At 39.1% G+C, this 27706-nt stretch overlaps 1 protein-coding gene across 1 annotated transcript in view; it reads right to left on the reverse strand.

Moving 5' to 3' along the window:
- Window positions 1-19204, reverse strand: part of WDR70 (WD repeat domain 70) — a 123302-nt gene extending 104098 nt beyond the window's left edge. The window contains exons 1-4 of the mRNA XM_058823677.1: window positions 19147-19204; window positions 18947-19030; window positions 18012-18126; window positions 14526-14742 (exon numbers count right to left, since the gene is read on the reverse strand). Coding sequence (XP_058679660.1) covers window positions 14526-14742; window positions 18012-18126; window positions 18947-19030; window positions 19147-19201 — 471 coding nt within the window. The 5' untranslated portion in view covers window positions 19202-19204. The remainder of the gene's footprint in view (window positions 1-14525; window positions 14743-18011; window positions 18127-18946; window positions 19031-19146) is intronic.
- Between the last annotated feature and the right edge of the window lie 8502 nt (window positions 19205-27706).

A 27706-nucleotide genomic window follows, 5' to 3' on the forward strand; every position in this document is an offset into this window, starting at 1 on the left:
TGGGTTATACAGGAAAATAACAAAGACCTTAACACAGTTTTCAGTGGAATGTCACCCATGTTAAATCCAACATTTATTATAGTCATTCCTTAAGGAGCCTGAAGCATACGAGTACACAGACACAATGCTTTCACTTTCTAACCCAGACTAAGATAAAGATCCATTGTCCTGACAACATGAACTGTTGTGCACAGAAAAAGAACACAAAAAATCAACATCATACCTTCCTGAAATACCTCATTTCAGATTTTTATTGACATTATTTAAGATGTCATACAACTTTCTTCCTTCCTTCCTAACACATGAAATATGTTGGTTAAATGCAATCTGTGATATTTCTCCTTATTCAATAGGTTTCTAGATCTTCACAAGGAGTTGCTCATGATACTCCATACTATACAAAGATTACTTGAGTTACAAGAAAAATCGTCTTTTTAAAATCTAAAGTTTGGATTATATTATTCAAATGAAATTGCTACTACTTCTGCATGCAATAAACTTGTTAACTTATCTGAAATGGATTAACAATACACATCTTCAACTTGGTCATAACTGATAGTTACCATTTTTAGTTCACACCAATCTAGTACAAAGACGGCAACTTCAGATATTCAGATGAAACTCTACAATTACTTTTTTTGCAAGAGTCAGGAAAGAAAAGCACAGTCCATAGGTATAAAGAACTCCAGATTCCAGACCACAAAGCTACTACATATTGGCTGTAAAATTTTCAATATGACAATTGCTTTTGTGCTTGTATGTTTTAAATAGGATAAAATGCTGATATTCCAGTAAATGTAGTATGTTTGTTCATTGAGCTGCTCAGATTCCACTAAGACAGAAATCATTATTAATGCCAATTCCTTATAAACAATCACTGGATAGTTTAAGTTGATAGGGACCTGTAAAAGCCATCTAGTCCAATGCCCCTGCAATGAACACGGATATATTCAACTACATCACGTTGCATAGACCTCTGTTCAACCTGGGCTTGAATTGTGTTTCCAGGGTTGGGGCATGTACCATCTCTCCCTGGGTAACCTGTTCCCGTGTTTTACAGGCCTCAGCATAAAAAACCTTGTATCTAAGCTAAATCAACCCTCTTTTAGCTCAGTGCCATTACCCCTTGCTCAGTAACTACAGACCCTCCTAAAATGTTTGTCCCCATCTTTCTTGTGGGACTCCTTTAGGTCCTAAAAGGATGCAGTACGGTATCCTCAGTGTCTTCTCTTCTTCAGGTCCCAATTCTCTCAGCCATTTTATCACATGAGAGGTGCTGCAGTTCTCTGAGCTTCCTTGTGGCCCTTCCCTGGACTCACTCTGAAAGGGCCTTGTCCTTCTTTTTTATGCTGGGAGCCCAGAACTGGACACAGTGCTCCAGTTAGATCTCACCAGAGCAGAGCAGAGGGGCAGAATCCCCTCCCTCCCCTGTTGCCCATGGGGTTCTGGATGCAACCCAGGCTTCCAGGGGTGCAAGTATACATTGCCAGGGTATTTCCAGCTTTTCACTCCCAATTTCTTCTTGGCAGGGCTGCTCTCCATGCCTTTGTCCTCTAGGGATGTAAAAACAAATGAAAAACCCTCCACAAAAGGGGGGAAAAATAACAAGCTTTGTGTATAATGCTTATGTTACAAGTGCAGCTTTGATGTTGAGAAAACAGATCCATGATATTTCATACCTCCTGGCTGACTGATTGGTGAGGTTCTTAGGGAATGCATGATTCCATAACTACTGTTTCCATTAAAAAAGCAAGCTCTATCTATAAAAATCCTCTAGCAGATCTTGCCCTGTAATAAGCAAGACCAACATGCTATTCTAGTGAAAAAGAAACAAAAGTACAAACTACGCCAAAAACGTGTGTGAGAGAAGCATAGCTTATAAACAATTATGGGCTTTTCACAGGAAAAGCTGAAGTGGTGGGCAGGAACATATGACCCATAAAATAATCTGAATCAAATGCAGTCCAAGATTTTCTGCTCATATTTGTTCAAATTCCCCATTATGGACATATTCCAGAGAACTCATAAGGAAGCCAAAACAAGGATTCCCAATTTCACATAGTTGCTGCAATTGGGCAGAATTTAACTCCTGCTTCTGGAATTCATTCTGTAAGCCCGAATTCTTCACATTAACCTCATGTTTGACAACCCCCTTGAATGTGTGATCCACTAAATAACATGGTTTGGTTCTGAAACTAATGGTATCTCACGTAACACCGACTGCTGTCCCCGACTTGACTGCTTCCCAAGCCTCTTAAAACCTTACATTTAACCTCTTGGGAGCCACACAAAATGGACAGTAGATATGCTTCCAAAACAAACTGTTTCACAGTGAGTTTAGTGCCATTATTCTGTTTACAGAAAAATTGCGAAGTACAGGCCATTTGAAGACACTTTTCTTTACATGCTTGCTTTCAGAATTTACTGGCCTTCCATATCATACACTTTAGATACTCTGGATCTTCAGGTAATTTAGCTACCACAAGTAACATCCAGTCTGAGACAGCAAAAACGGATCTCTGCGTAGAGAATGATGGCAAAACCTTGCCTTTAGGTTCCTCTCATGAGATCTAATAAACCACTACAGACAGGGAGAAAGTGCCTCCATTTTATTTAGTGAGTAAAATTACAGAGTTTAGTATTTGCTACATAAATCAATTCTTTCTGAAATTACTGGGTAGGACAATCTATTAAAATGGGAAAACCTTTTAAAATACAGAAACCCTGACACTAGGTAAATTCTTCCTACCTGTGAAACACTTACCCTTAGAATTTCAGTGTAACACAGAATTAAGGAAGTGGAGAAAGCAAAAGAATCCTGCTTTTAAAATAAAATCATCAATTTGAGACAAGCGGGTACAAAAACTATTAAAACCCACTATAAGTTACTCATGCATTCTGAAATCCTCACAGTCACTATGATACCAAACAATTTCAGTAGCATGGACCATAGGTGAGGGAATGAGCTAGAAAGAGTGAGCAAATATATATAAATAGATTTTTGCAGCTGGTTGTGGGTATCAAGGACTTACAAGTATCTATTAATACTGACAGGGACTGGACAGACAGAAATTGCACTATTAAAATTTTGCACAATAAAGGGAATGGAAGAGTTCTGGCTAAGACACTGGAATTTTTCATAAGTTTATGTATTTGCTCCAAATGATATTTACTGTTCTAGTGTCCACAAACTTGCACTTAAAGAACTCATCCAATAAGCTATAATATGAAATGCATACAATTTAACCCATCCACCCCGAAAGATGAAAGACCTAAGATGACCTTCTTAGAACTTGCAATTACAACAAGGCATGGCATGTTAAGCCTCATGCTTACACAGTAAGCCCTTCTCACTGTAAAAGTGCCAAGCTGAGAGATTACTGTCAGTGTGCCTCCTGCAAGCCTTTTTAGCTAGAAGAATGGCACACAGCAAGGTCAAGCAGTGCATTGTCAGGGGCTGCCACATAGTATTTTCAAAGCACCTACAAAATCTAAAGCTGGGTTGTTTTCTTTGATGAAAGATGAGCTGTTACAGATTAAAGATAAATTAAATATTATTTATTCAATTTATTTCAAATAGAAACATTCTGCAAGTTTGGATTTTCATCAGTTCCTGGCCTGCAAGACAAACTTCCAAATACAGAAAGGCAAAACCTACCAATGATCTTTCTCTAAAATGATCTGCGGCTCAATTACTCCTGATTTAATTTTCTTTATCTACAAAACTTCAATACCTACAAGGAGCTTTGAACCAAAAACAAAGGAAGTTATAGGAAGTTTCAGTTACTGGGACATTGGCCTGCTCAATTTAGTTCTGAAAATGAGCCAATCACCTTAGTAACTGTGTAATCATATGAGAAAACACAGCATAAAAATACTTTTTAATTTTAATATAAATTGGTTTAAAATGCTCAAAAAAAAATCACTAACTAATATTCAAAAAAAGTGAGCACACAAGAAGTGGCAAGGTTGACTCCAGAAAAAAAAATTCCTTACTATACTTGGAAAGCAAGTAGGTTTGATAAATACATAACCATCAGAAGGAAACATGAATCTGCAATCCCAAATTTTAAATTTCTTTTTCTGACAATACTTTGGAAATTTTCAACACTTTAAAGCATTACTCAGAATAACATGAACTCTTCTTCAGAAACCACCCAGAAAATGCAGCTAGTCACAAAATTTCACCTGTAAAATTTTGGGTAGCTTCTGTGGTATTTTCCCACCCACTCAAACCTGGTTGCAGAGTCCCCCATGAGGATACTCCCTAAAAGTACTAGACAGAGTTGCAGCTTCCCTTAATTCCTACACTACGAGATGATTCTCAAGAGGTAAACTAATGCAAATTGCATTAAACTACAGAGTTAAACTACAGCTGACAACTATTATATTTTTTTACAGGATAGGACCAGTTTTCATAACTACCATGTGAATTGGGCAGATGCTTATTTAAAACAGCCTTATAAATAGCATAGTTGTAACTGATTTAGATATAATGACATTCATCTTACTCAGAGGAATTAATATTTCTGCTGAAAATGCATTGAATTATTTTACTACTACTCATTCATTGAAAAACTGAATACAGTTTCTTATTTGGAAAACAAGACTTTGAGAAATCACAGGAAACTACCATTAGGCTTTCTCATAAATTCACTGTCTACTCAATGTATCATAATTGTCCTCCCTAAGACAAAAAAATTTATGGACAAAAACTGGACTAAGCCTTACACTATTTATTTAGAGATAATTTAAAGAATCTGCCTTTAAAATTGCAGATGTCCAATGCAAAAACTTCACTACTTACAGGCTTGCACTGTCACAAATATAAACATTTGTTGTTTTAAAAATATTTTTCATGAGTTCCTTCACAGAAAGGAGAAAAGTATGAGAGTCACAACAGATAGGGATACAAGCAGGAATGAGAAAGAGTGGATCAACAGAATGCCTGATCCCTAAAAGGCACCTTAGGAAGAGCAATTAATTATGACAGAGTACTGGTCTGAAAAAAAAAGAAAATAAACAGTCCCAAACTAACTGGCTGTCCTCACCAAAGAAAATGCTAGATAAGGCAGCATTTAATCATGGAACAGAGAAACAACTCTGAAGGACTCTGAGAAAAGAAATGTAATAAATGCCAAGTCAAAACAAATGAAGCTATTAAAACAAGTAGTTACTGACAGAAATCCATGTCAGAATTCTTAAATTACTTTCTATTGAGATGTACTGTGAAGTTTACTCTCACATTGTTATTTCCAGAATTTAAATTTGGATTATACACTTCTAATGAGTCAAAAATTATCACACGCTTATGTGTGACCCAACATTTAATCTTGTGTGCCTGCACACCCATGTACGTCATCCAAATGAGACAGCATTTTTGAAACACAAGGAAAAGTAAATGTATGGGAAAAAAACCAAGTGATATAAAAGAAAAAAAAAAAAAAACAGTACATGGGGGTTTACAGTTTCTCCAGAATTTTAATATTGTCTATAGAAAAAAATTATGGAGATAAAGACCAATTTATTTTCAGACGGTCTTAAGGCATCTAAAAGAATGCTCATAAAGACCAAGACTTGACACTGTAGACCAAGCAGAGGTTGTCCTTAAAATGATTCAGCACTCTGTGTCACAGTGATCTTATAAAACAGGCATGTGCTGTTTGAAGACACTGAGGATGATTAAGCCACTTAAATTTTTCTTCTGAATTTCTATTTCTGACATTTCTGGTACTCAGCAGAAAAAGCAGCAAATTAACTTCAAGAAGGAATGTCACTGAAAAATATTTTCGTTCATATATTTAAGACAAGATCTTTACTCAGTTCTTCAAGGGACATACACTGACTATCTGAACTGCAAAAAGTTACAAATCTGGTGGCACTGAGAGCCAACTGATGCCCAGAGATACCACACATAGCCTGATATGCACATCTGCCTTCTTTGCAGAGACCAGCATGTTCCAGAACACCCCAAGTAACAGGCTGGTTAGAAAAAGATACCTTCACAAATCCAGACAATGCATGAAACTTTTAATATTACTGAGCTAAGAAAGAAAAACTTCCACTGCTGCATAAATCCTAAGTAACTTTTCCATCCTCCAACTAATCTTCCAAAGTTGACAAATGCATTTTTAACATGAGAGAAAAAATGAAAAGGTTATATGTATAACATGATTTCTTTATTTTTTTGCTTCCCCATTTAAATTAAAGTATTAAATCCATGGTTTGCCTGTAGTACATAATAGCAAAAGAACAGCTAATACGCAGGCTAGTAGAGGCAGACATTAATATAAAATTTGTACTCATTCATAGGACATTGCAACTCTAATAAAGGTTATCAGCTCTTTCTGACACCTGAATTGCTCTAGAAATACACACCCTGCAGTGAGGGATGGGAAAATACCACTATTTTTGTGATATCTATGAAATACCAAAAAAAACAAGCCAGACTTTCTAACATTTCCATGAAAATAACTAATATCAATTAAACCTCTAGCTTCTGCTTTCATTATAGATATTTGAATTAATTAACTGAGTAAGATAACTCTTCAAAGCCATTTTTTCCACAACAGAAGTTTTGGTCACACGTAGAAAAATAAGTTCTATTCCTGATTTCTACAAGTCTTCCAGAATTTATTTCCTGCATTGTCCTGGCTCCAGCCCAGATCAGCATGTGGGGGCATGGACAAGACATTATACTACCCAGTTAGACCTCATGTGAGTGCCAGGGACAGGGAAAAGGGACTCTTCCAAGAAGGGTGTTCCTTTTCCAGTCACCAGAAGCCATTCACCTCTGCTTAACTGTGCCAGGTGTGGAGACCATTTTCCATGTAAATTACTCTCTTTGCACACTTTGGCTATTCATACTCTTTATCAATACTGTTACTCTTTGCTTTCATATCCATTGCTGAATCCAGTAAATTTTTCTTATCTCAACTCATGACCTCTGCCTTTTGTGTCACCCACCAGAGGGAGGGATCGGAGCAGCTCATGGTTTTCTTTTTAATGGGAGTACTAAATGGGGGAATACCATTCCCAAACCATGACATGGTTCATACTCATTATTATATGAAAGATGACCTAAGGGGCCTCTGTACTGCAAAAGGTCACTATGACTGACTGAGTTCAACCCTTATTTAAGCCCTTGTGTTTCACCACATGAGAATGCTCACTGGTATTAATCCTACACATCCAAATAATCTAAATCCAAAGTCTTTCTTCTTTCCATATTTGGTTATTTGAATATTTATTAATCTTTATTTAAAATGGTATGTCAAATAAACATTCATGAATAGTGCACAAGGTAATGCAATAAAATACTATCCAAGATTCTAAGACTTTGAAAATAATTTTATTAGGCTTTAAAATACAAAGGAAAGGATAAGCAGGAGTAAAGGAAGAAAGTTCAGTGTGATTGTTGTGTGATCTGGATACTGTTAGCAGCAAGTAAGTGTAGTCCCTGTATACTGCTAAGTGCTCACCTGCACATAAGAGATGCCATTGCAGCAGTTGTAAAACAATATGTGTGGTAGACTCGCATTCATAAAAATCCAAAGCCGTCTTTTAAACAAACAGCAGACATTCCTAGAGTCAACAAAACTGCTCTCCAAGGATTCTATTGGAGTGGTCTGCAGTTCCAACAGTTTAACATAAATCATTCGTTCATCAAAAATCCTGTGAAGACTTGTTCACAGGAGAGGAAGTGTAACTGCATGTCACTTACACTCTCCCTTCAAATCCAGTCCTTTTAAATTATTTATTCATCCCCACCATAAATATTTCAAATACTTGTTATCATCCACTTCATTTTCCTCTTGATTCAAGCAAGAGTACTCTGTATCTGTATTTCCCATTATTCTGTTTAGAGCACAAACAACTTTTCAAAAAGATAACACTCACATGCCAAATAAAGAGAAAACCTGTTATCTTCAATTTGTGTTTTCCATAGTAATGCCAACAAAGTTCAATATAGTGTGAGCATTACTGTTCCCTGACCAAATTTAAAAAGATTTTATGTATTTTAACACTGATAGAAACAATATGCTATTTGTGCTTCTTTCTAAAAGTATATAGGAAATTTGTTGCAATGGCCAAAAAATGCATCAAGGCATTGTAAAAGGCATGTAAAGAGTCAGTCACCATTTTGTTTTGACTGTGTTTTCAGTTCTCAAAGAATAACTTAATTTCAGTATCTTCACTTCCAAATATCCCATCTTTACTTGAAGTAAAGAAAGTAGTAAAAATATGAAATATTCAGTTCAGAACATTCATATAATATTGTATGTACCAATGTTCAGCATTGCATTGCATTTATCATTGCTTGTACCATTGCAACCCATTCTCGTTTAATAATACTGCATCAAAAGTACAGTCTTGTGACAGATAAACATGCAGGGTATGCACTTAGAAAGACCTAATTTTTTTTTTTCCTTAAGGGGTAAGTCACAGAATTGTACAGTCTCAAGGTAATGCATACCTTAAACGTAATTGGCAGAAAGAAAACCTAGAAGTCTACTATCCCTCCAAGCACAGCAGAGGACATTAGCTTCCACAAAATCTTGCACTATAAAGAAATCAAGGGTCTCAGAGAGATGAGGTTGAGGATCCCACGTTTTAACTGTGCAAGGTTTACTGCCACAGCAGATTTGGCCTTGAGATGAAGAACACCTTGCACCAGTCTTAACACAGAAATGGTATCAGCAGCTCCTAAAGAAGGCTTTCCACAGGCTACACCAGCTAAAGCTGACCTGGGAAAGGGTCTCTAAAAGAGCTGATAAATAGTAAAAACAGGACATAACAAGACCTCTGAACTTTGTTAAAAAGGGCAGTAAAAACTATAGTTATGTTCTGTTTCATGTTTTATTTAAGCACCTCACAGCCAACAAATACACGCCTCTTAATGTTCTCACAAAATATTTCTGGAAACAAACTCACAGTTTGTGAGTTTGTACCTATCTATAGGGGAAACATTCTAGAACTTTTCATATTGCCATATTACAAATCTATTAAAATCCATGTCATCCACCAAAAAGCATGGTGTGATATACAGCAAAGAAGCTTGGCCTTACTAAGTTCTGCAGAACCAAGCAACAGAGATCTTGCAAGTACACTCTAGGAACAACTGGTAATCATGAACTCTGGGGCACTCAGTTGAAGAGATGAGTAATACACCATGCCTTTTTATCAAAGACCAATATTCCCCAAGAGAATTGCCTTGTTAGCTTGCTCTCCATAGGATGATCTGTTTCTTAAGTTGAGTATGCCTTTCTTTACAGCTTCTGTTTGATTCTCTCACATTGGAAGACCAAGAGAAAGCAATTATTTTGTTTTCTTCTAATTTTTACAAAGTTTGCAGATCTGCTTTAACTCACTTTGGATATAATCCTTCTCAATCTACGCACCACATCAATGATCCTTAGAAAAATGCCACAACTTGTATCAAGTTTAATATAAATAAAATACATTTACCTAATTTTTGTTGTTAAGACTTAAGAACATATCATGCATATATATGAAAAAAACATTTGCTTCATTTTTATATAGGAAGGTAACATACAAGCAAATGTAAAGAAATGGTTAACTTCTACCTAATTTTTTCTCAATAACTAGAAATATTTAAAAGATAATGCCTCCCACCCTCAAAACCACACTTTCCATTGCATACAAAAAATTGCTTTGTTCAGCTTACTATACTTTTTCCTCTTTAGACAAGATGAAACATGACTGGGTAAATAAGATTCAGCAGTTACAGGACAGACAATTCTCAGTCTAAATCTTACAAATCCTTAGGAAGACTAAAAATTCCCACAACATTTATTTATTTTTACAACACTATAATTTTTAGTCTGGTACCATAGCCAAATTCTAATTGGAGCAATTACAGTCTACTTAAATTCTCCATCTAAATCAGCAGGAAATGGCTTCCTTCAATTCTGAACAAGTATTACTGGTATGTCCTGTTAAACTTCTGGAAAAAAAAATTAAAATATCTCCAAATAATTCTAAAACCTGAAATACAGCAATGCTATCATTTTGGAAACTGGCCAAATCAGAGTACAGCCTTGGGCTGTGAAGAGGCCCAAGGCTGTACTTGTTTCAGGGACATAATTACAACATGATTAGTATCCCTTTGGTGATGCAGGGAGAAACAGTTCTCTGTTCTAAAGAAGAATGAACTGTAACTCAGCTCCAAATAGAAGGTAAATCCTTGCAAATCCATCTGCTAAATTCTTTAACAATCACCTTTACCTGCTGCCTCAAGCCAGAAAAAGTGTCACAAGATGCTAACACTAAATTAAGTTTTGTTAAAGATCTCAGCACATTTTCTAATGACACGTAGAACAGAGGATTGACAGATACACACTGTTACTAAAGTCTTCCAACACGTGTCATCCATTCCCTTAAAAAATGTTTATGGTCCTAGATTTAAACCTGTCTACCTACCAATCCTCACACAACTGCTCTTGCTACTCTTTGTTCCTCTTCAGACAGATTCCCAGTGCATTTTGCCAGGCAAAAAGAGCTGGCCAAGCTTCTACTGTATTTCCCAATCCAAAATTTACGTGTAATATTGCCCTCATTCTTCATTTGCCCTCTTGCAAAATAAACTGCCTTCTCTTTTAAAGATTTTCCTGAAATTTTCTAGAAATGTTTAGATCAGGATAGATCAGCCCTGAAAAACTTCACACTACAGAAGATGCTCTGCTTCTTCCCTCCCCCTCTCAGCTTACAACCATGTGAAAAAGATCCCACCAGGTTTTTACACCATCAGAAGAAAAGGCACCACAGAAAAATAAGTTCTGATCATAGCTCAAATAGCCAATTTGATGATCACAACTCAAATAGTCTAACAGCCAACTCAAATAGCTTTAATTTTCCTCAGTCACCAAATTAATGCAAGCCTTTTATATAAAACAGGATACTAAACCAAAAAGAAAATATCAGAGGAAATTAATACCACATCTACCTATTATCCTTAAAATGTACTTGATAAACCACTACTCCTTACACTACTACAAAACAAGCATTGTAATGCATCTGGATAAATACTCACAAGCATCTTGTGGTTTATTAAGTATCATAGCTTTTGACACAAATGGAAGTGAATGATGACAAATTAGCAAGTCATTTAATCTAAGTATTTATTTGTTAAATGTAACTAATCATCAGTGTCAACACAGATCAAAGAAACACAGAAAAATCCTTTAAAACAGCACCACAAAGACTTGCAGAGATCAAAATAACTTACATCAATTTAGGGGAAAATGTACTGCAAGCGAGAATTCATACATTTAATACAATATCTAAGGCTCGGTTAAAAAGTTGTGTTTGGTTTGTATCACAGGTGAATTATGCAAATTACAAAAATGCATAATACTCAAAAGATACCAGTGCCAATTCAAAACATTGAGCAATTAATTGCTGTTAGTCATTTTCCCATAAAAACACCAAGAAGGTATGAAAAATTGCCATAAAAAAAAAATAACCACCAGCTATTCCTTCCACCTTAATGTTTATTTAGTAAAACAACTCATGTAAGCTGGGCAGTCCTGGGCTAACCCTGGACTCAAAAGTTGTCAGCCTCACAGCAAGCCAAATTTGACAAATTTCTCTACTGACAGTCTGTCATAAGAAAGCAAAAACAACTGAACAAGCAATAGTGAAAAAAACCCCACATCTAAAGTCAGGCTTGAGAGACAGTGGGAAAATGTCAGGGTGAAGCCAGTATTTAGGTATATTTTATTTGTCATACAAAATTCACAACACTTCAGATTACAAATTATAGACAACAACATCTTGTGCTAAAGAAAAATTTGATTCCTTCAAGATCAAAACCACAGATATTTGTGTTTTCAAAAAATTACTTCAGCAGCAAAATATAATAATAAAAGAGAGAGTCTCACACTACATCTGGGAAAAAAAAAATTTGAGCTTTCAGTTTCTTCTGTCTCAGTTCTGCACCCATGCAGAACCAATCACCAGCTATGTACAAGCCAGAGAAAGGAATCACAGAGTTCTCATAACTGCAACACCTGCCTTCCTTGGGGCTCGCAGGATCATACTGTGATCACCAATCGATCAACAGGAAACCAGGAAAGCACAGCTGCTTCCTGATTCCCTTCACAGGAAAGAAAATAACTGAGTTCATGAGCAGCAGTAAGGGAAGGCTCTAGACCCCAAAGGCCTCTGGCACTCACACTGACACAAAATCTCCCCAGTTATAAATTAACTGTTTAGACTGAAAACCCACAAGTCTCATATTTCTGCTGCTCTGCTTATTCTCAACCAAATCTATTCTAGACTGTTTTGTAACTATTGTCTTAAGTTCAGAAAAACTTAAATCACACCAGACTGCAAGTTACCTTTCTGTCTGAAACTTTTCATTTTAACTCTGGTCGCCAGTAACTTCCCTTCATCAAGCCAGTTGTAGCATTATTCAGATATGTATGAATAAAAAATAAATACTAGTATCTGTTGCAGACATTTCTCCACAGAAATCCTTTCTTTCAGATTTCTGTGTCTTCGGAAGGCCAGAGGCCTCCAAAGACAAGGTAAACAATTATTATCAGCTGCTGGGGAATGCAACAGGGGCACCTATTTTGATTAGTGATTAGTTCATATTTTATGTTTATAATTAAAAGCCAATCACCAGTGCAAGCCAGAAGACTGAATCCTTAGCCACAGCTTTGTTGTAAATTCTTTTTCTATCTCTTCCTAACTAGCCTAGCTACTCTGCAAAACCTCTCTCCTTATTCTTTCTAGTACAACTATAATGTATTATATCTTATATTAATAAATTCAGCCTTCTAATTCAAAAAACAAAATTCACCATCTCTCTCTCACCAGCTGCACCCACACAAGCGCAGTAATAAGTACCTTGTTAGAAATTAAAGCAGACAATCAGCACAGTGACTACTGAGAAAGACAGAGTAAAGTAAAGTCAGCTGTTTCTGCAAATTGTTTTGCCTTTGGAGAAGTTGGCAGCAAAGAAACAGTGATTTTAATATAATGTGACCCAGAGCAACTGAAACCCACTGAGTCTTATCATGCCCTCAGGAACACAGACAAACTCCACAGTGCCCAAACAGCCAGAAGTTAAGAGAATTCCTAACACAGATCAACAGTGAGTAAACTTAGGGTATATGTCATCCTCAAAGAAAATTCCGGATTATCTCTTTGTGGTTCTCTGACACAGAACAAGTCATCTGTGGGGTACAGATATGATGACAGCAGATATGGGACTAAATGTACATTCTGATAATTATAGAAATCCATATGCAACAGTGAATCAAGTGAGTCAGACAAAGAGATATAAATATCTAAGACACCAAAATTTCCCACCACTTATGCAGGTTAACAAAATTTCCCACCACTTATGTAGGTAAACAAAAAACAAAAAAGAAAACTTTGTCATCACATAAGTTTAAGCTTATTCTGAAATTTAGTTATGTCATGGCTTAAGAAGCTCCTCTCAGGCATTTTAAATGAGTTCTCAAAACTTTAAAATACAAGTTCAAAACATGCAAGGAAAGAGATGTTACAGAAAAAGAACTAACTGAATTGTGGGTAAAAACAAAAGAAAAATCAAAAGGAACATTTTGGGACCTCTGGAAATTCAGAGTTTTTTAGTTTGGTTTACATTTGTGTAACAGGACATACAGGTCTTTTTCTGTTACCAGATGGTTCAATATAGCAATAAGTAAGGCTGTTTTCACAGGACTTCTATCATTGTTGTTACACATGGAAACCATCACACAAAAGCCAATGCCACAAAATATTTGATCCAGGCAGTTTTGAAGAACAAACATCAAACCTTTAATCTTTTCACAAAATCATCAAATAATCAAGGTTGAAAGAGACCTTTAAGATCATTCAGTCCAACCCAGCACTACCACTGTAACCCTTAAACCACTAAACCACATCAGTGCTAGATCCAGATGCCTTTTCACTAAATAGAGGAAGGCTGTTTAACTGAATATCTGTGATACCAAAGTTAGGCTGTTAGTGGTTCTTTTGGTCAGGCACTTATTTAGAAAAAAGCAAACCAAAATAAACACAAGTAAACAAAACCAACCAACCAACAAGCCCTCAGTCACCAGACTTAATTTCCTAAAAACAGAACACAACTGTTCTCCCTAGATTCAAGCCCACCTCTGCCTCCTCTTTCTCATATAAAATTCAATATATGCTTTAGGAAATAAACCATTTAAAATAGCCGTATTAAATATTTATTTCTCTAGTTCTTTCATAACATAAAAACAAGAAGTAAACAATATACACTAAGTGATGTTGAATTACCCTTCAGACTCACATGTGTATTTTTCTTTTAAATCCTGATATTTTTAAATTAAAATAATTTGCATTTCACGAATTATCATTAGAAAAACAGAAGAAGTGCAAGAAAAACCGAAAACCTGCATTTTGAACAAGTCATACATCACCTGGGAACTCCATCAAAAAGGAATGGCCCTCATACAAGTCAGAGCCCACTCAAAGGATTAAAACATCAAAGAGAAACTACTTACATTATCTTCCTCCTCTGTATCATCATTGTCATTGTCATCATCACTATCCTTGAACCCAGGGGGAAGTGGTGGCCCGATGAATTCTTCATCATCATCTTCATCATCATCATCATCATCACTATCGTCAGCTGGACCTTTAGCAGAACTCTGGGATTGCACAGAAGGACCACTTAACGCCTCATTTGAGGTGTCCTCACTTTCACTGCACACTGACTCTCTGCAAGAAAAATTTAAAACGTTACTATTTGAAGAACATTGTCACTTCCACTGTAGTTTTCAGATAAAAGATGTTGAGCACTCTCATAAATCAGTAGACACCAAAATTAGCAGTAAAACGCACACTAACTTTTATTAACAGCCTGTAGGCCCACCATCATCTTTTGAAACACTCCCAAGTGTTTCAAAAGTTTCATTAAATTACCATTCTGCTGTTACCCAGATGAGTCAGACAAACACATTATTTTGGCATATGGAAATTTCTGAAAAGCTGAGTTGTTGTGTCTATGTTCGTGCAGTTTATTCAGAATAGCCGCGCTCCCTCTGCTGGCAGTTCCCAAGCCACGCACTCGAACGGGCAAAAGGGCTATTAAGAGAGAGAAGCTCAACTTTCAGACTTCGTTTGGGAGCTTATATTCTCAGAATTTTTAAGTGAGCAGGCTGAAAAAAATAACCTTCTTTTCCTGTTTCATTTTTAAACTCAGTGGTATTGTTTTGTTTGGGTTTTTTTTTTTTTTTAGTTTAGGTTATCACTTTAAGACTATAATAAAAATCACAAAAGTTTAGGAACATAACGAAAGATTAAGAGAATTTATTCTAACCTATACAGCCATACAAGCAGGTACTAAATTACACAAGAAAAAATTTTGTTGGGCAAGTGATTGAAACTGTGCTACAGGAAGAAAGGAGAATAAATTAAAACCAACATGACTTAGGTCATCAGATGTTACAGTGAAGAGCAGGCTTTGTATGCCTGATAACTTGTCTAATTTAAAGACCTATATCAGAATATGACTACCTAACAAATCCAACAGAAACATAAAGAGCTTCTCTTACTCTACAATAATAGGGCAATTGATATCCTTTTACCAAAGGAAAGGTTTTCCAGCATGTGAGGCATAATACTACACGCAAAAGAGTTGTATTTTGAAAGTTAATATGCATTCCTACATTAGCAAACCACGCATCTTTTTCCCAAAAGCCAAACTATTTAATCACTTTTGGAATGAAACTAAATAGAAACTGTGCCAGTGATAAGGATGTATACAACATAATGATTCAAGGAAGCCATTCCAATCCCTGAGTCCCATATCTTCAGACACCCAATAACAGTATCTACCTTTTTTCCAAATTACATTTATAATTCTCTCATTTGCTGGGAAGGAAACTGATCAAATCAAACATTTCAGTATTCTGAGGGGCAGCACAGCCATTCTGCATGTGACGTGGCCAGAGCTGCAGTGCAATTTTTCACCACACTCCAAGCACAGCAGGGAGAGCCAAATACTCCTGCAATAGCTACAAGTATCCTCTCTCCTGACTGGTATACAAAGATAAGAACACACCAATGCAGCCAGACCAAAAGCCCATCTACCTTGGATGCACACCGAGAAGAGCAACAATAAAAAAATCCTGGGAGTTGTGCAAGTATGTGGGCATATCCCCCCCATGTGTTCATTCTCTGCACATGACTCAATTTTCTCAGGTTTTTCCTTTTCATATACTAACAGATTCTTTCACTTCTCAAGGTGTAATTATACTTACGCATAAATTATGTACCCTAGCTATTGTAAACATTTCCCTACAGCAAAATAGCTCAGGAGAAAAAATAATCATTAGGTGTATTTCACATTATTTTGGAGTGTCTTCTTAACAACTGAAAAATTGGTATAAGGGCTACTCTGATAATTTAAGAAAAACTCCAATAATTAAAACAATTTAAAATTCAGTAAAGTGTTGACATTATCAGACAATAACGTATGCATATTAGATCAATATAGTAAGAAACATCTTTGTTATAAAAAGAACTAGAAAATCCTGTATTTCAGACTAAAATTGTCAGTTGCAGGATTGTTCCTCTGAATTAAGACTGAGTCATAATTGCATGTCTTTCTAGTTTCATGTTTTTACTTTTAAGAACTAAGCTACATGTCCTTTTTTTACATGGAAATATAAAACTTCCAGGAGAGCATTACAGATTAAGCCCTTCCTTCTTAATGCTTAGTAAAAAACAAAAACAAAGAAAATTTACTATGAGCAGAGCTCTGTTGAGTTATCAGAGCCTACCCAATAACTCAGCATACTGAAACATACTTGTTATCTTCCTTTATATTAAGGCCCTGGATGTCTCTCTTGTCAAGTCAGTTAGAAGAATGAGATAATTATGGAAAGCCTCTGTTTTACCTGACCACTCTCCACCTTATAACTTGTTTAAATTGCTTATGTATATTGGAGTCACCCATTTACAATACACAATCATGTAACATTTAAATTCTTGCCATCCTTCATTATGTCATCAAATGGGTATATAAGATCATCAAACCAAATGGAAATACAGAATATTCTTCTTTGAGCACCAGACATACATAGGATACACAAAGTAGTAGTATATTGTGCAATCAAGTATTTTAGTGAGAGTGTCCGGGTTTTCCAAAGACCAACAAGCAAAACCAAAATTTTCTAATAAAAATTTGTTCAGTCTGAAACTCTACAAGTTTGTCTATAATAACCTACCACATATAGGCTCATATAATAACCTCCCACATATCAGCCCATAATATGCATATATAGAGGCCTAATAGAGTCTTGCATGGGTTGTTAAACTTCCATAGATACAGAAACCTAAAAACGTACAACATATTCATGTCTGCCAGCCCTGCCAGACAATGGAGTTATGTGGTCCCCATTGCCCTCAGCTACTTCTGATTTCCCAGAATTTCAGAATCTAAACTGCAAAATCCATTGAATATATTGCTTGTCAGTAACAGACAAAAGTTTAAGAATAAAACTTCAGACTGAAGTAAAAAAAAAGCTTTCTCTACCTCATCATTACTCCATAAAATCTGCACACAGAGGGAGGCTGTCCACCTACTTTGCCTTCTTCTTCATCAGGTGTGAACAAGAATATTCTATCTACAGGTAGGCATAATAGCTGCTAATAAAGTCATCACATGTTGTCACTGTATTTACCCTAATATTTTTGAAAAATACATGGATAACAACATTGTTCTTATTTTTATAGAAGTACACAGAACATGACCAAGGACGAAGCAGAAAAACTGCCTCTTAAATTTACATAATGTCAATATTTGCAAATATTAACATATCTTTAAGGAAGATTTTTTTTAAAGTTTAAAATCAGTATTCCCACTGAAATATGTAAGATAACAAGACTCATTCACAGAAGCTAAATGATACTGATCAAAACAAGTCAACACCCTCCTCAGATAAGAAAGCTACTGTATGGAATCTCCCACCATATCTAATTACCTTTCAGTTATTGTGGACCCAGGTCTTGTTGCCCTGGATGCTGAAACTGATGAGGCAGCATACGGAATTCTAAACTCCTTTTCAGTCTGGTCTTCTTTTTCTCTTTCACGGGCCTCTGAATAGGGAGACCACAAAAATAACAAATAATCAAGCCCTTTAAAATTACTAAAATTACTGGCTTGCTAATGATAATAAGACAGGGGTTTTTTTCAGACCCAGATGAAATACTTGAAAAGGTAACAGCAATTAAAGGATTTAAGATACTTTTTCATTTATATTAAATTTCCATTGTCACTGCAACGGTCACTCAACAAAACATCAAAAGGACAGTGTAAACACCTCCCTGTTGTTCATTCGTACATGTTATCAAACATAAGCTGATCATATAAGGATGCCAATACTTCAATTATTTTCAACATTATACTGAAAGAGTGTGATCACTTTAGAGAAATCAACATTGTGCAGTTAAAGTATACAGACGTGTAAACAGGTGAATTTTAAACAACTTAAGCACACAAAGTGTTGCGTACTTTAGTAGTTGATTCTTACTGCACGCATTGAAAAAGGATCCCTGTGAAACACTGCAATAAAATCAAAGCAAACAAAAACTTCCATCTCATATTACATAAGAAACATTGTGTTTCATCTCTGTTAAATAAACAAAAAAGAAAAACATTTTTTCAGCAAAGCTAGGAAACACTTTCCACTGAAGAGAAACACAAACAGCTAACACGCTCAGACAACATCAGCAAATCAGTAACTTTAACATGGAGGCCCAAGCTGTTCAGAGCTGCCTTCCTCGAACAAAACTGCGTTTCTGGTTTTTTTCTACACAGCCAGTCCGAGACACTTCAAACACCTCCCTGAGGGAGCAAATCAAAATTTAAAACAAAATGTTTTAAAATGCAAGAGCCAACTATGCTCGCACTTCTTACCCAAGACTTTCCTGCTCCTCTCCACTGCAGTTCTTCTCGTTTGCTCAAACATGGCTTCGAGGTCGAAAGTCCGAGCCTTCTTCCCTGGAAATGAAGCAAACGGAGACTGGAACACAAGCCCACTTGGGACTGACAGGCCCCACTGCTTCAGCCCCGCTCCGCCGGCCAGCTCCGGTACCCCCGGCCGCATCGCCACGTACCGAAGCCGGAGAAGCCCATGGTGGACGCCAGCTCCGGGTCGGCTGTCCCCAGCATCTCTGCATCTGCAACGAGAGGGGAGAAGAAACCACGGGGGTGAGCGGGGTCCGCGGGTGAGGTGGGCCCGCCTCAACCCCGGCGTCCCCGTCCCTCACCGCCCTCGGCCGCCGGCTCCATGCTACGCGTGCCCCGGATGCACAACAGCGCCGGCAGGAAGGGCGGGGACAAGCGGGCTTCCTTCCTACCGAAGGAGGGCAACAGCGTCAGGGAGTCGGAATTCTTGCTCCTCGCAGCGCCACATAAAACGTATCTGCGCGTGTTGTGCAGATACTCCTTGAGCTCTGCCAGGCTTGGTACCCTGACAAATTATTCCCTGTGAAGCCATTTCCAGGGACCGACCACCCTCTCAGCCTTTTCCTGATGTCCAACCTGAATTTTCCTTGGCAGAGCCTCATTCTGTTAAACACGGGACCAGACTCCCGGTACTAAAAGCGATTTTAGCATTTACTATAATAATAAGGCCTAAAGCAAGGGGGCCCGAGGGCCGAGCAGTAGCGTTCCCGTCGATGATGCTGCAGCGCCGGCGCTGCGTCTACTTGGGCAGCGATGTCCCCGATGTACCAGGTGGAGCGGCTCAGCTTCCCTGGGCAGATGCCCCTTTCAATCTTGGGTGTTTTTTTGGGTTTGTTTTTTTTTTTTTTTTTTTTTTTTTTGGTTGGGTTTTTTTTTTTTTTTTTTTTGGGGGGGGTAGTTTTGTTTGTTTGTTTGTTTTGTTTGTTTTGTTTGGGGTTTTTTTGTTTTGTTTTGTTTTGTCCTTTTGGGTTGGTTTCTCTTTGGATCCTTTCATTTGCATGAAGGTTTAAGACGCTTGATTGGCCCATTACAGTTCTGTCCAGGCCGGCTCGTTTCGCTGGGGGTGGGGGGATGATGCACTTTACTGAGGTGTAATAGGGTACGTTGAGTACCGTATTCCTTATAACTACCCTTTAAACCCCTTTTACAATATAATAACCAAACTAACAGTACATGCTTAACAATTATCAACAGTTTCTAACCTATTTTTAACTCCTACTTTTCTCAGTTTCTTGTACTGTACAGGCATATTTCTGGCATTCTGATCACTCTCTTATTAACATTACTTTTTGGCCATTTTTCCTGTCTATGTTACCTTGTAGCACAATGCTGCTTTGGACAATGCTGGTTACTATCCGGACTAGATATGGAATTGTAGTAATATTACACTTGCCAGTGCACACACCACAAAAAAGGCCAATTTCTTCCACCATTTAGCATTCCAGGCAAACAAGTTGTCCCACCAATCAGATTCTCCAAACAAAGGAGTCCATGTATTTTACAATTCAGTGAGGAAGTTTGGGGGAGATAGCCCTTTTTCCTTAGTTCTATAAGGTTGTTGTTACTGTTTCTATATAGTTTTTGCATTGTCATCCCTGCCTCTAGATGTTCCACAATACCCTAGGGGGTAAGCAAGAAAGGCAGCCCAAACAACATTTCCTAAGGAGAGACCCATAGATCTGTTCTGGGTCTCATTCTCATTCATAATAGGGCTATGGTAAACATTTGACCCAATTCCATTGGGTTTCTAAGACAAATTTTGTTAAGATATTCTTCAAGGTTTGATTCACCCTCTCAACACTCCCAGAACTCTGAGGGTGGCAAGGGGTGTGTAACTCCCACTTCATTCCCAGGGCCCTGATGACTTGTTGCAGAACACTGGATGGAAAGTGGGGACTACGGTCCACGTAATAATACTTACTAATCCATATCTCAGAATAATTTCTTCCAAGAGAACTTTTTTCACAGTTTGGGCTGCCTCCCTTCTCATGGGGAGTGCTTCAACCCAGTTTGATGGTAAACTATACCAATAGGTGTTTATATCCTTGAGCTGGAGTTCATTCAGTAAAATCGACCTGAATACTCTGGAAAGGTCTTATGGCTAATTTCCTCCTTCCCAGAGTAGCTTTTTGCATCACCTTTTTGTTGACTTTTTGGCAGGTTAAACAATCTCCTGACGGATCTGGCTATTTCATATATTCCCATCCCAATGTAATATTTCAGAAAATGATCACATATTCCTTGTGTTCCCCAGTGACTTAATTGGGGTATCTCTTCCATCACTTTCCTGGTTATTATTCAGTTGAATATCTGTCGCCCGTATGGGGTCCACCATTTCCCATCCTCTGTTTTCACCCCTCCCATTTTCTCTATTTCTTTTCGCTCCTTGTCATAGAAAATTCATACCCCCTCTTTCCTTATTTTTCCCTGGTCTTCCTTTACCCTTAGGACTGTAACTGGGTCCCTCATCTCTAAGGCTGCTTCTTTGGCTGCCAGGTCTGCTAATTTGTTTTCTTGGATTTCAGAGGTATCCCCTTTTTGGTGGCCTTTAATATGGACTATGGTAATTTCTTTTGGTCCTCTGAGGGATTCGAGTACTTTTCTCATCAGACTTTCATGTGCCAGATCTTTCCCTTTTGAATTAAGGTATCCCCTCACTTGCCAGATTTTTCCAAAGGTACAAGCTATCCCAAAGACGTAACAAGAATCAGTGTAGGCTGTCCCTATATTGTCTACTAATAAATCTAAACCTTCTTTAAGGGTTATATCTTACAACTTTGTGCAGAGCAATTTGAGGGTAATTTCCCTTTTTCTTTGATTTCCCCTGCTTCAATAATGGCATATCCTGATGCCCTTTTTCCCACTACAATTTGAGAAGATCCATCTATATACAGGGCCCTTCCATATGGTAAGAGGTCTTCCTCTAGGTCTTCTCTTACTTTTGTTTCTATCTCAATTAGCTCTATACAATTATGCTCTAAATTTCCCATTGGTTCCCTGGTTAAGAATTGAGCAGGATTTAAACATTTTGAGGTGACAATCTCTAGATTCTCAATATTCATGAGGGTTATTTCATACCTCAGGATTCAGCTGTCTGTTAGCCACTGAGGAGCTTTTCAGCTTAACATTATCCTCAAGTCGTGGGTGTGTGTACTTGAATCCTCCCATTGAATGTAAACTTTAGAGTAACTTCTAATAAGGTAGCTGTGGCTGCCACAGCTTGAATACAGGCTGGCCACCCTCTTGCCACTGGATCCACTAATTTTGACAGATAAGCCACCGGCTTCCTGCTTCCCCCAGTCTTGAGTTATTACTCTATATGCTATCCCTTCATTAACATTAACAAACAGATCAAATGGTTTTCTTAAATTAGGCAGACTCAAAACTGGGGCTTTTGTTAATCAAGCCTTTAAGTCTTGAAACCATTTTGTATCCTCCAGAGTCCAGGCTACAGGTTCTGTGCTTATTAATTTTTCATACAAAAATTCTACAATTTGAATATACTCATCAAGCAGTAATTTACAATTTACAATACATTAGACCTAATAGCTTTCTTACATCTCTTTCAGTCTTCAGTGGTGGAATTGACAGGATCCCCACAACTCTTTCAGGACTGAGCTTTCTGTACCCTTTTCCAATTAGATGCCCTGGGTACTTTACCTCTTCTTCTTTAAATTGGAGTTTTTTCTTTGATGCTTTTAATCCTTTTTCTCTCAGAAAATTTAGTAAACTTATACCTGCCTGTTAGACCTGTTCTTGATCTTTGCCTGATATTAGTAGGTCATCCACATATTGCAGAATTTGTATTTCTTCCCCGGGTACAAAGGACCTTAAAAGATCCTCTAAGGCTCGTCCAAATGGGTTAGGGGACTCTGTGAATCCCTGTGGGAGGCGTGTCCACCTAAGTTGTTGTTTACGTTTGCACTCTGGATCTTCCCATTTGAAGGCAAACCAATTCCTGCTCCCCACCTCTAACAGACAGGTCCAGAAAGGATCCTTCGAATCTGTTACTGAGAGCCATGCATGCTCTCCTGGAATTTGACTGAGAAGAGTATATGGATTTGATACTATTGGATATCTGGAAATAGTTAGTTTGTTAATTTCCCTCAAATCCTGCACCAATCGATAGGTTCCATCAGCCTTTTTGACAGCTAGAATGGGTGTATTATGTGGCGACATGCATGGTTCCAGTATGCCTTCTTCCACGAGTCCCTGTATCACAGGTGGTAGTCCTCTCTGCCCTTCAGGGGAGATGGGATATTTTTTTACCTGAACAGGGGGAATTTCTGACTGCTTTTGTATCTTGGGGTTTTTTAGCAACCCTCGCCCTCCCCCTTCTGCCCAGGCTATTGGGTTAATTTCTCCCATATCCCATTCAGTTAATAATATTATTTGGGGTACCACCCTCTTCTCCTTTGGCACTACTCCAATTCCCATCTTTACTTGCAGGTCCTGCCCCAATAAGTTACAACCTAGTTTCGGGATATAAAGGAAATTAGCCTGCATTCCTTTGAATTCCCTTCTATAATTATGCTCTCTAAAACCTGGGCTCTGAAGAGTTCCCCTTTTGCTCCCTGCACTTGGCAGATCTTTTTGCTTAGCTGAGCCCCTCTGGGGAGCTTCGTCACACAGGATCGATGAGCACCTGTGTCCACCAAAAACTCATATTCTTCACTCTGGGGCCAATTTCTAAGTTTACCAGGGGCTCTATCTGGTGTCCGATCTCATCACCCAGAGTGTAGAGATTAGACACCCCTAATCATCATTCCCTCTCAGAATCTTCTCCAGGGTGTCCTGTTCTCTCTCAAATGCTTAATCCATTTGTAACTTTTTATAGGATCGCTTAATGTGCTCTTTTCCACTGCAGTAATAGTAAACAGTAAATAGTAAATAGTAAATACATCATCTAATAGTGGTCTTTTCCATTGACCCAGCTTCCCTTTATTTTCCCCTCACCCTTGGCTCCCCTCTTCCCATTTCTACACTTTCTCTTGCTACCACCACCATAATTTTTGCTTTGGTTCTGTTCTTCTCCTCATCTCTCCTTAAATAAATGTTCAGAGCTTCCCTTAACAGATCATTATTTCCCCTTTCTTGCCAGTCTTCCAATTTTTCTAATTTCCATCTAATGTCAGGTCAAGCTTTGGTAACAAACTATACTTTAAATAATACTTGGCTCTCTGGTCCATCAGGATCAATGTTATAATGTAGCTGAAAATTTTGTTTTAATCTATTTAGCCATGCCCCTGGGGACTCATCCTTTTCTTGACTCCCATCAAATGCCAATTTGGTATTGCTGCTTTTGGGTACATATTCTTTTATGCCTCTTATAATTAGGGTCCTGTAGTCTTGCATGTTTCTCCAGCCTTCTTCCTGGTTAAGGAAGTTTCTCCAGCCTTCCCCTGGTTAAGAACTACAGGGAGTTTTTGCTCTCCCAGGGGTCCAGTCCGATTCTCCTTCTCCCAGATCTTTATCCCTGCTGACCTTATGAGGCGTATCTCCTCTGGGGAGAAGAGGATGTTCATAATAGCATGCAGCTCCCCCCAGGTATATATATTGGGACCCAGTCTGATCTATTTGCTGTGCCAGTTGGGTCTTCTGTTAAACTAACTAGCTCTTTCTTAAATGTTCTTACTTCAGAAGCTGCTAGGGGTGCATTTACAAAACCTATTCCTCCTACCCCCTCACTTAGTGGAACTTCCCTTAGAGGAAACAGCCTGTCCAGATTTACCTCTGCCCTTACACCACTTTTTGATCTGGTGTTACAGTAAGGGCCAGCATCTGACCCAGAAGGGTCATTTGACTGGCTCACTAATTGTTTGATATCATTTTGGGAGGGATCAGTTATTAGGTTGCAGGATGTATCCAGAGGTTTTTTCTCAGAGAAAGGTGTTGTATTCCGACTTACAGGTTGGGCAAGCTGCAGGTTAGTGGGGGTAGGAGGCGGTGGGAAAAAGCATCAAGGGGGGTACATATATATAGGGGAGTGGGGTTGTTGGAGGGGGTAAAAATGACATGGAGATTGCGTGAGGAGATAAGGATAAAGATAAGTTTTGAGAAGCAGGAGGTTGGTGTTAAGTGTGGGGAGTGGCTTGATAGATTGAGGAAGAGTTGGTGGGGACGGGCCCTGAATCTGGTCGCCTCTGGTGTCAGTTCACCCGTGAGGCTGTCTGCGTGTCAGCACTCAAGACCTTCCCTGCAGCTCCCCACACGCCCGGGAAGCTGAAGCTGATTTACGTGTGACCCACTCTCTTTCACCACGGCTCCCCACCCGCCCGGGGAACAATGGCTAGTCTGCAGGTCACTAATACCTTTTTCCACAGCCCCCACCCGCCCGGCGAACAGTGCCTTGTCAGGCTTTGACGGGGCCTGCCCGGGTGCCGGAACAAGGAGAGCCGAGGGGGCGCCTCAGTCAGTCTTCCCTCTTTTGCTTCCTTCCGTTCCCAGATGATCTCCTGGCGGAGAGCCAGAACTTTGGTAGTAGGAGTTCCTCATTCACTTCGGGGCTCTGAGCCGCTTGAGCTGCTGGTCCCGTCTCATACACACACACACACACACACACACACACACACACACTCGTCCCCCGTCCCCTCGGGCCCTCCCCGGCCCTGGATGGGTGATACGTACCGGCTCTGCTGTGCCTCACGTGTGCCTCAGGCCTTTCCCCCCGGATACCGACACAAGGTCCCTCCGTGGAGGACATGTGGCAGTCCCGTCCTTCGGCTGGGGGAGGTCGTAGCAAGGGGTGCGAGGTCGTAGCAGGAAGGCCAAGAGCGTTCCCGTCGCGGATGCTGCAGTGCCGGCGCTGCGTGTTCTTGGGCAGCGATGTCCCCGACGTACCAGGTGGAGTCGCACAGCTTCCCGGGTCGGATGCCCCTTTTTATCCTGCGGGTTTTTGTCCCTCTGGATTGGTTTCTGTTTGGATCCTTTGATTTGCATGAAGGTTTAATTGGCCCATGACAGTTCTGTTGGCCCGCTTGATTGGCCCGTTTTGTTCAGGCTGGCTCGTTCCGCTGGGGCGGGGTGCTGCACTTTACTGAGGTGTAATAGGGTACGTTGAGTACCGTATTCTTTATAACTACCCTTTAAACCCCTTTTACAATATAATAACCAAACTAACAGTACATGCTTAACAATTACCAACTATTTTACAACAGTTTCTAACCTAATTTTAACAATTCCATCTCTTTCTGTCCTGGTCACTAGGGGGAGGGCAGCGCGTCCCCGAACACTGCTTCCCATGAGGAAAGTGTCCACAGCCTGAGGCTCCCCCTGCACCTTCCCCAAACTCAACAAGCCAAGTGACCTCAGCATCTTAAATCTTGGCCTCAATACTCTTCATCATCTTGGCCCCCAAACTCCTGACACACTCTAACAGTGTGAGGTCCTTAAATTGAGGCACCCAAAACTTCACATAGGACTCAATATGTGGTGTGCAACCCCACAGCACAGTGAAGAATGGGATCGTCACCTCCTGGACTGGCCAGTGGTGCTGTGCCTGATGCACTTCATGACATAGTTGGCCCTTTTGGCTATCACTTGTGGCACACTCTTGACTCATATTCAACTTGACATCAACCCAAAAACTCAGATTGCTTTTAATGGAGATGCAATCCAGCCTCTCATCCCCCAATTTCCCTGTGCAACCACAATTTCCTGTGTGGAGAATCTGGCACTTGTTAGATTTTAGATGATTGGTGATTGATCAGCTCTCTGTCCAAATCTCTGTTAGGCTTCTCTACCATAAAGGGAGTCAGCAGCTCCTCTTGGTTTAGTATAATCAGACTTAATTCCTGCAACCAGATCATTTTATAAGAACATTAAAGAGCACTGTCACTAAAATTGAGCCCTGGGGAACCCTGTTTGTGACTAGGCTCTAGCTTCTTAATCTTGAGAAGATAGAGAATTTCCTCCTTTGCCATTATGTTGATTTCAGCTGGGTGCAGCTAATCTTCACAGTGGGTAGTACAAGGCTATGTTTTGGATTTGTGCTGAACATAGTGATGATAATATAGAGATATTTCTGTTGTTGCTGGGTAGTGCTTGTACAGAGCCAAGGCCTTTTCTGCTCCTCAAACTGCCACACTGGAAGGAAAATTGAGGGTGCATAGGAGGTTGGGAGGAGATACAGCCAGGATAGGTGACTCAAACTGACCAAACAGATATTCCAGACCAGGTGACATCATGCTCAGTATATAAATTGAGGGGAAGAAGAAGAGGGAAGGAACATTTGGAGTGATGGTGTTTGTCTTCCCAAGTAACCATTATGCATGATGGGATCCTGCTCTGCCGGAGATCACCGACCACCTCTCTGCCCATGGGAAGTGGTGACTTAATTCCATGTTTTGCTTTGCTTTTGTGTGTGGCTTTTGCTTTTCCTATTATACTCTCTTTACCCACAAGTTTTCCAGCTTTTACCCTTCCAATTCTTACCCTGATCCTGGCAGTGGGGTAGTAAATAAGCAGCTGCTTGAGGCTTGGTTGCTGGCTGGGCGTTAAACCTCAACAGTGATGTAAACCCTGCAGGGTTTGAGGTTTAACTTTATAATCTTAATTTGGAAAGCAGAGGTTGAGGGTGGATTTCCTTTCTTGTGCCATGTGCCTCTGCCATAGGTGAAGCTTTCCAGAATGGATGCTGGACCATTTGAGGAGCAGAGAGTCAGTGCAGTCTAGGCAGCATACATCACTTACAAACCAAACCCCTCTGGA

This window comes from Ammospiza caudacuta, chromosome Z (genome assembly GCF_027887145.1).
Source record: "Ammospiza caudacuta isolate bAmmCau1 chromosome Z, bAmmCau1.pri, whole genome shotgun sequence".
Lineage (NCBI taxonomy): Eukaryota > Metazoa > Chordata > Aves > Passeriformes > Passerellidae > Ammospiza > Ammospiza caudacuta.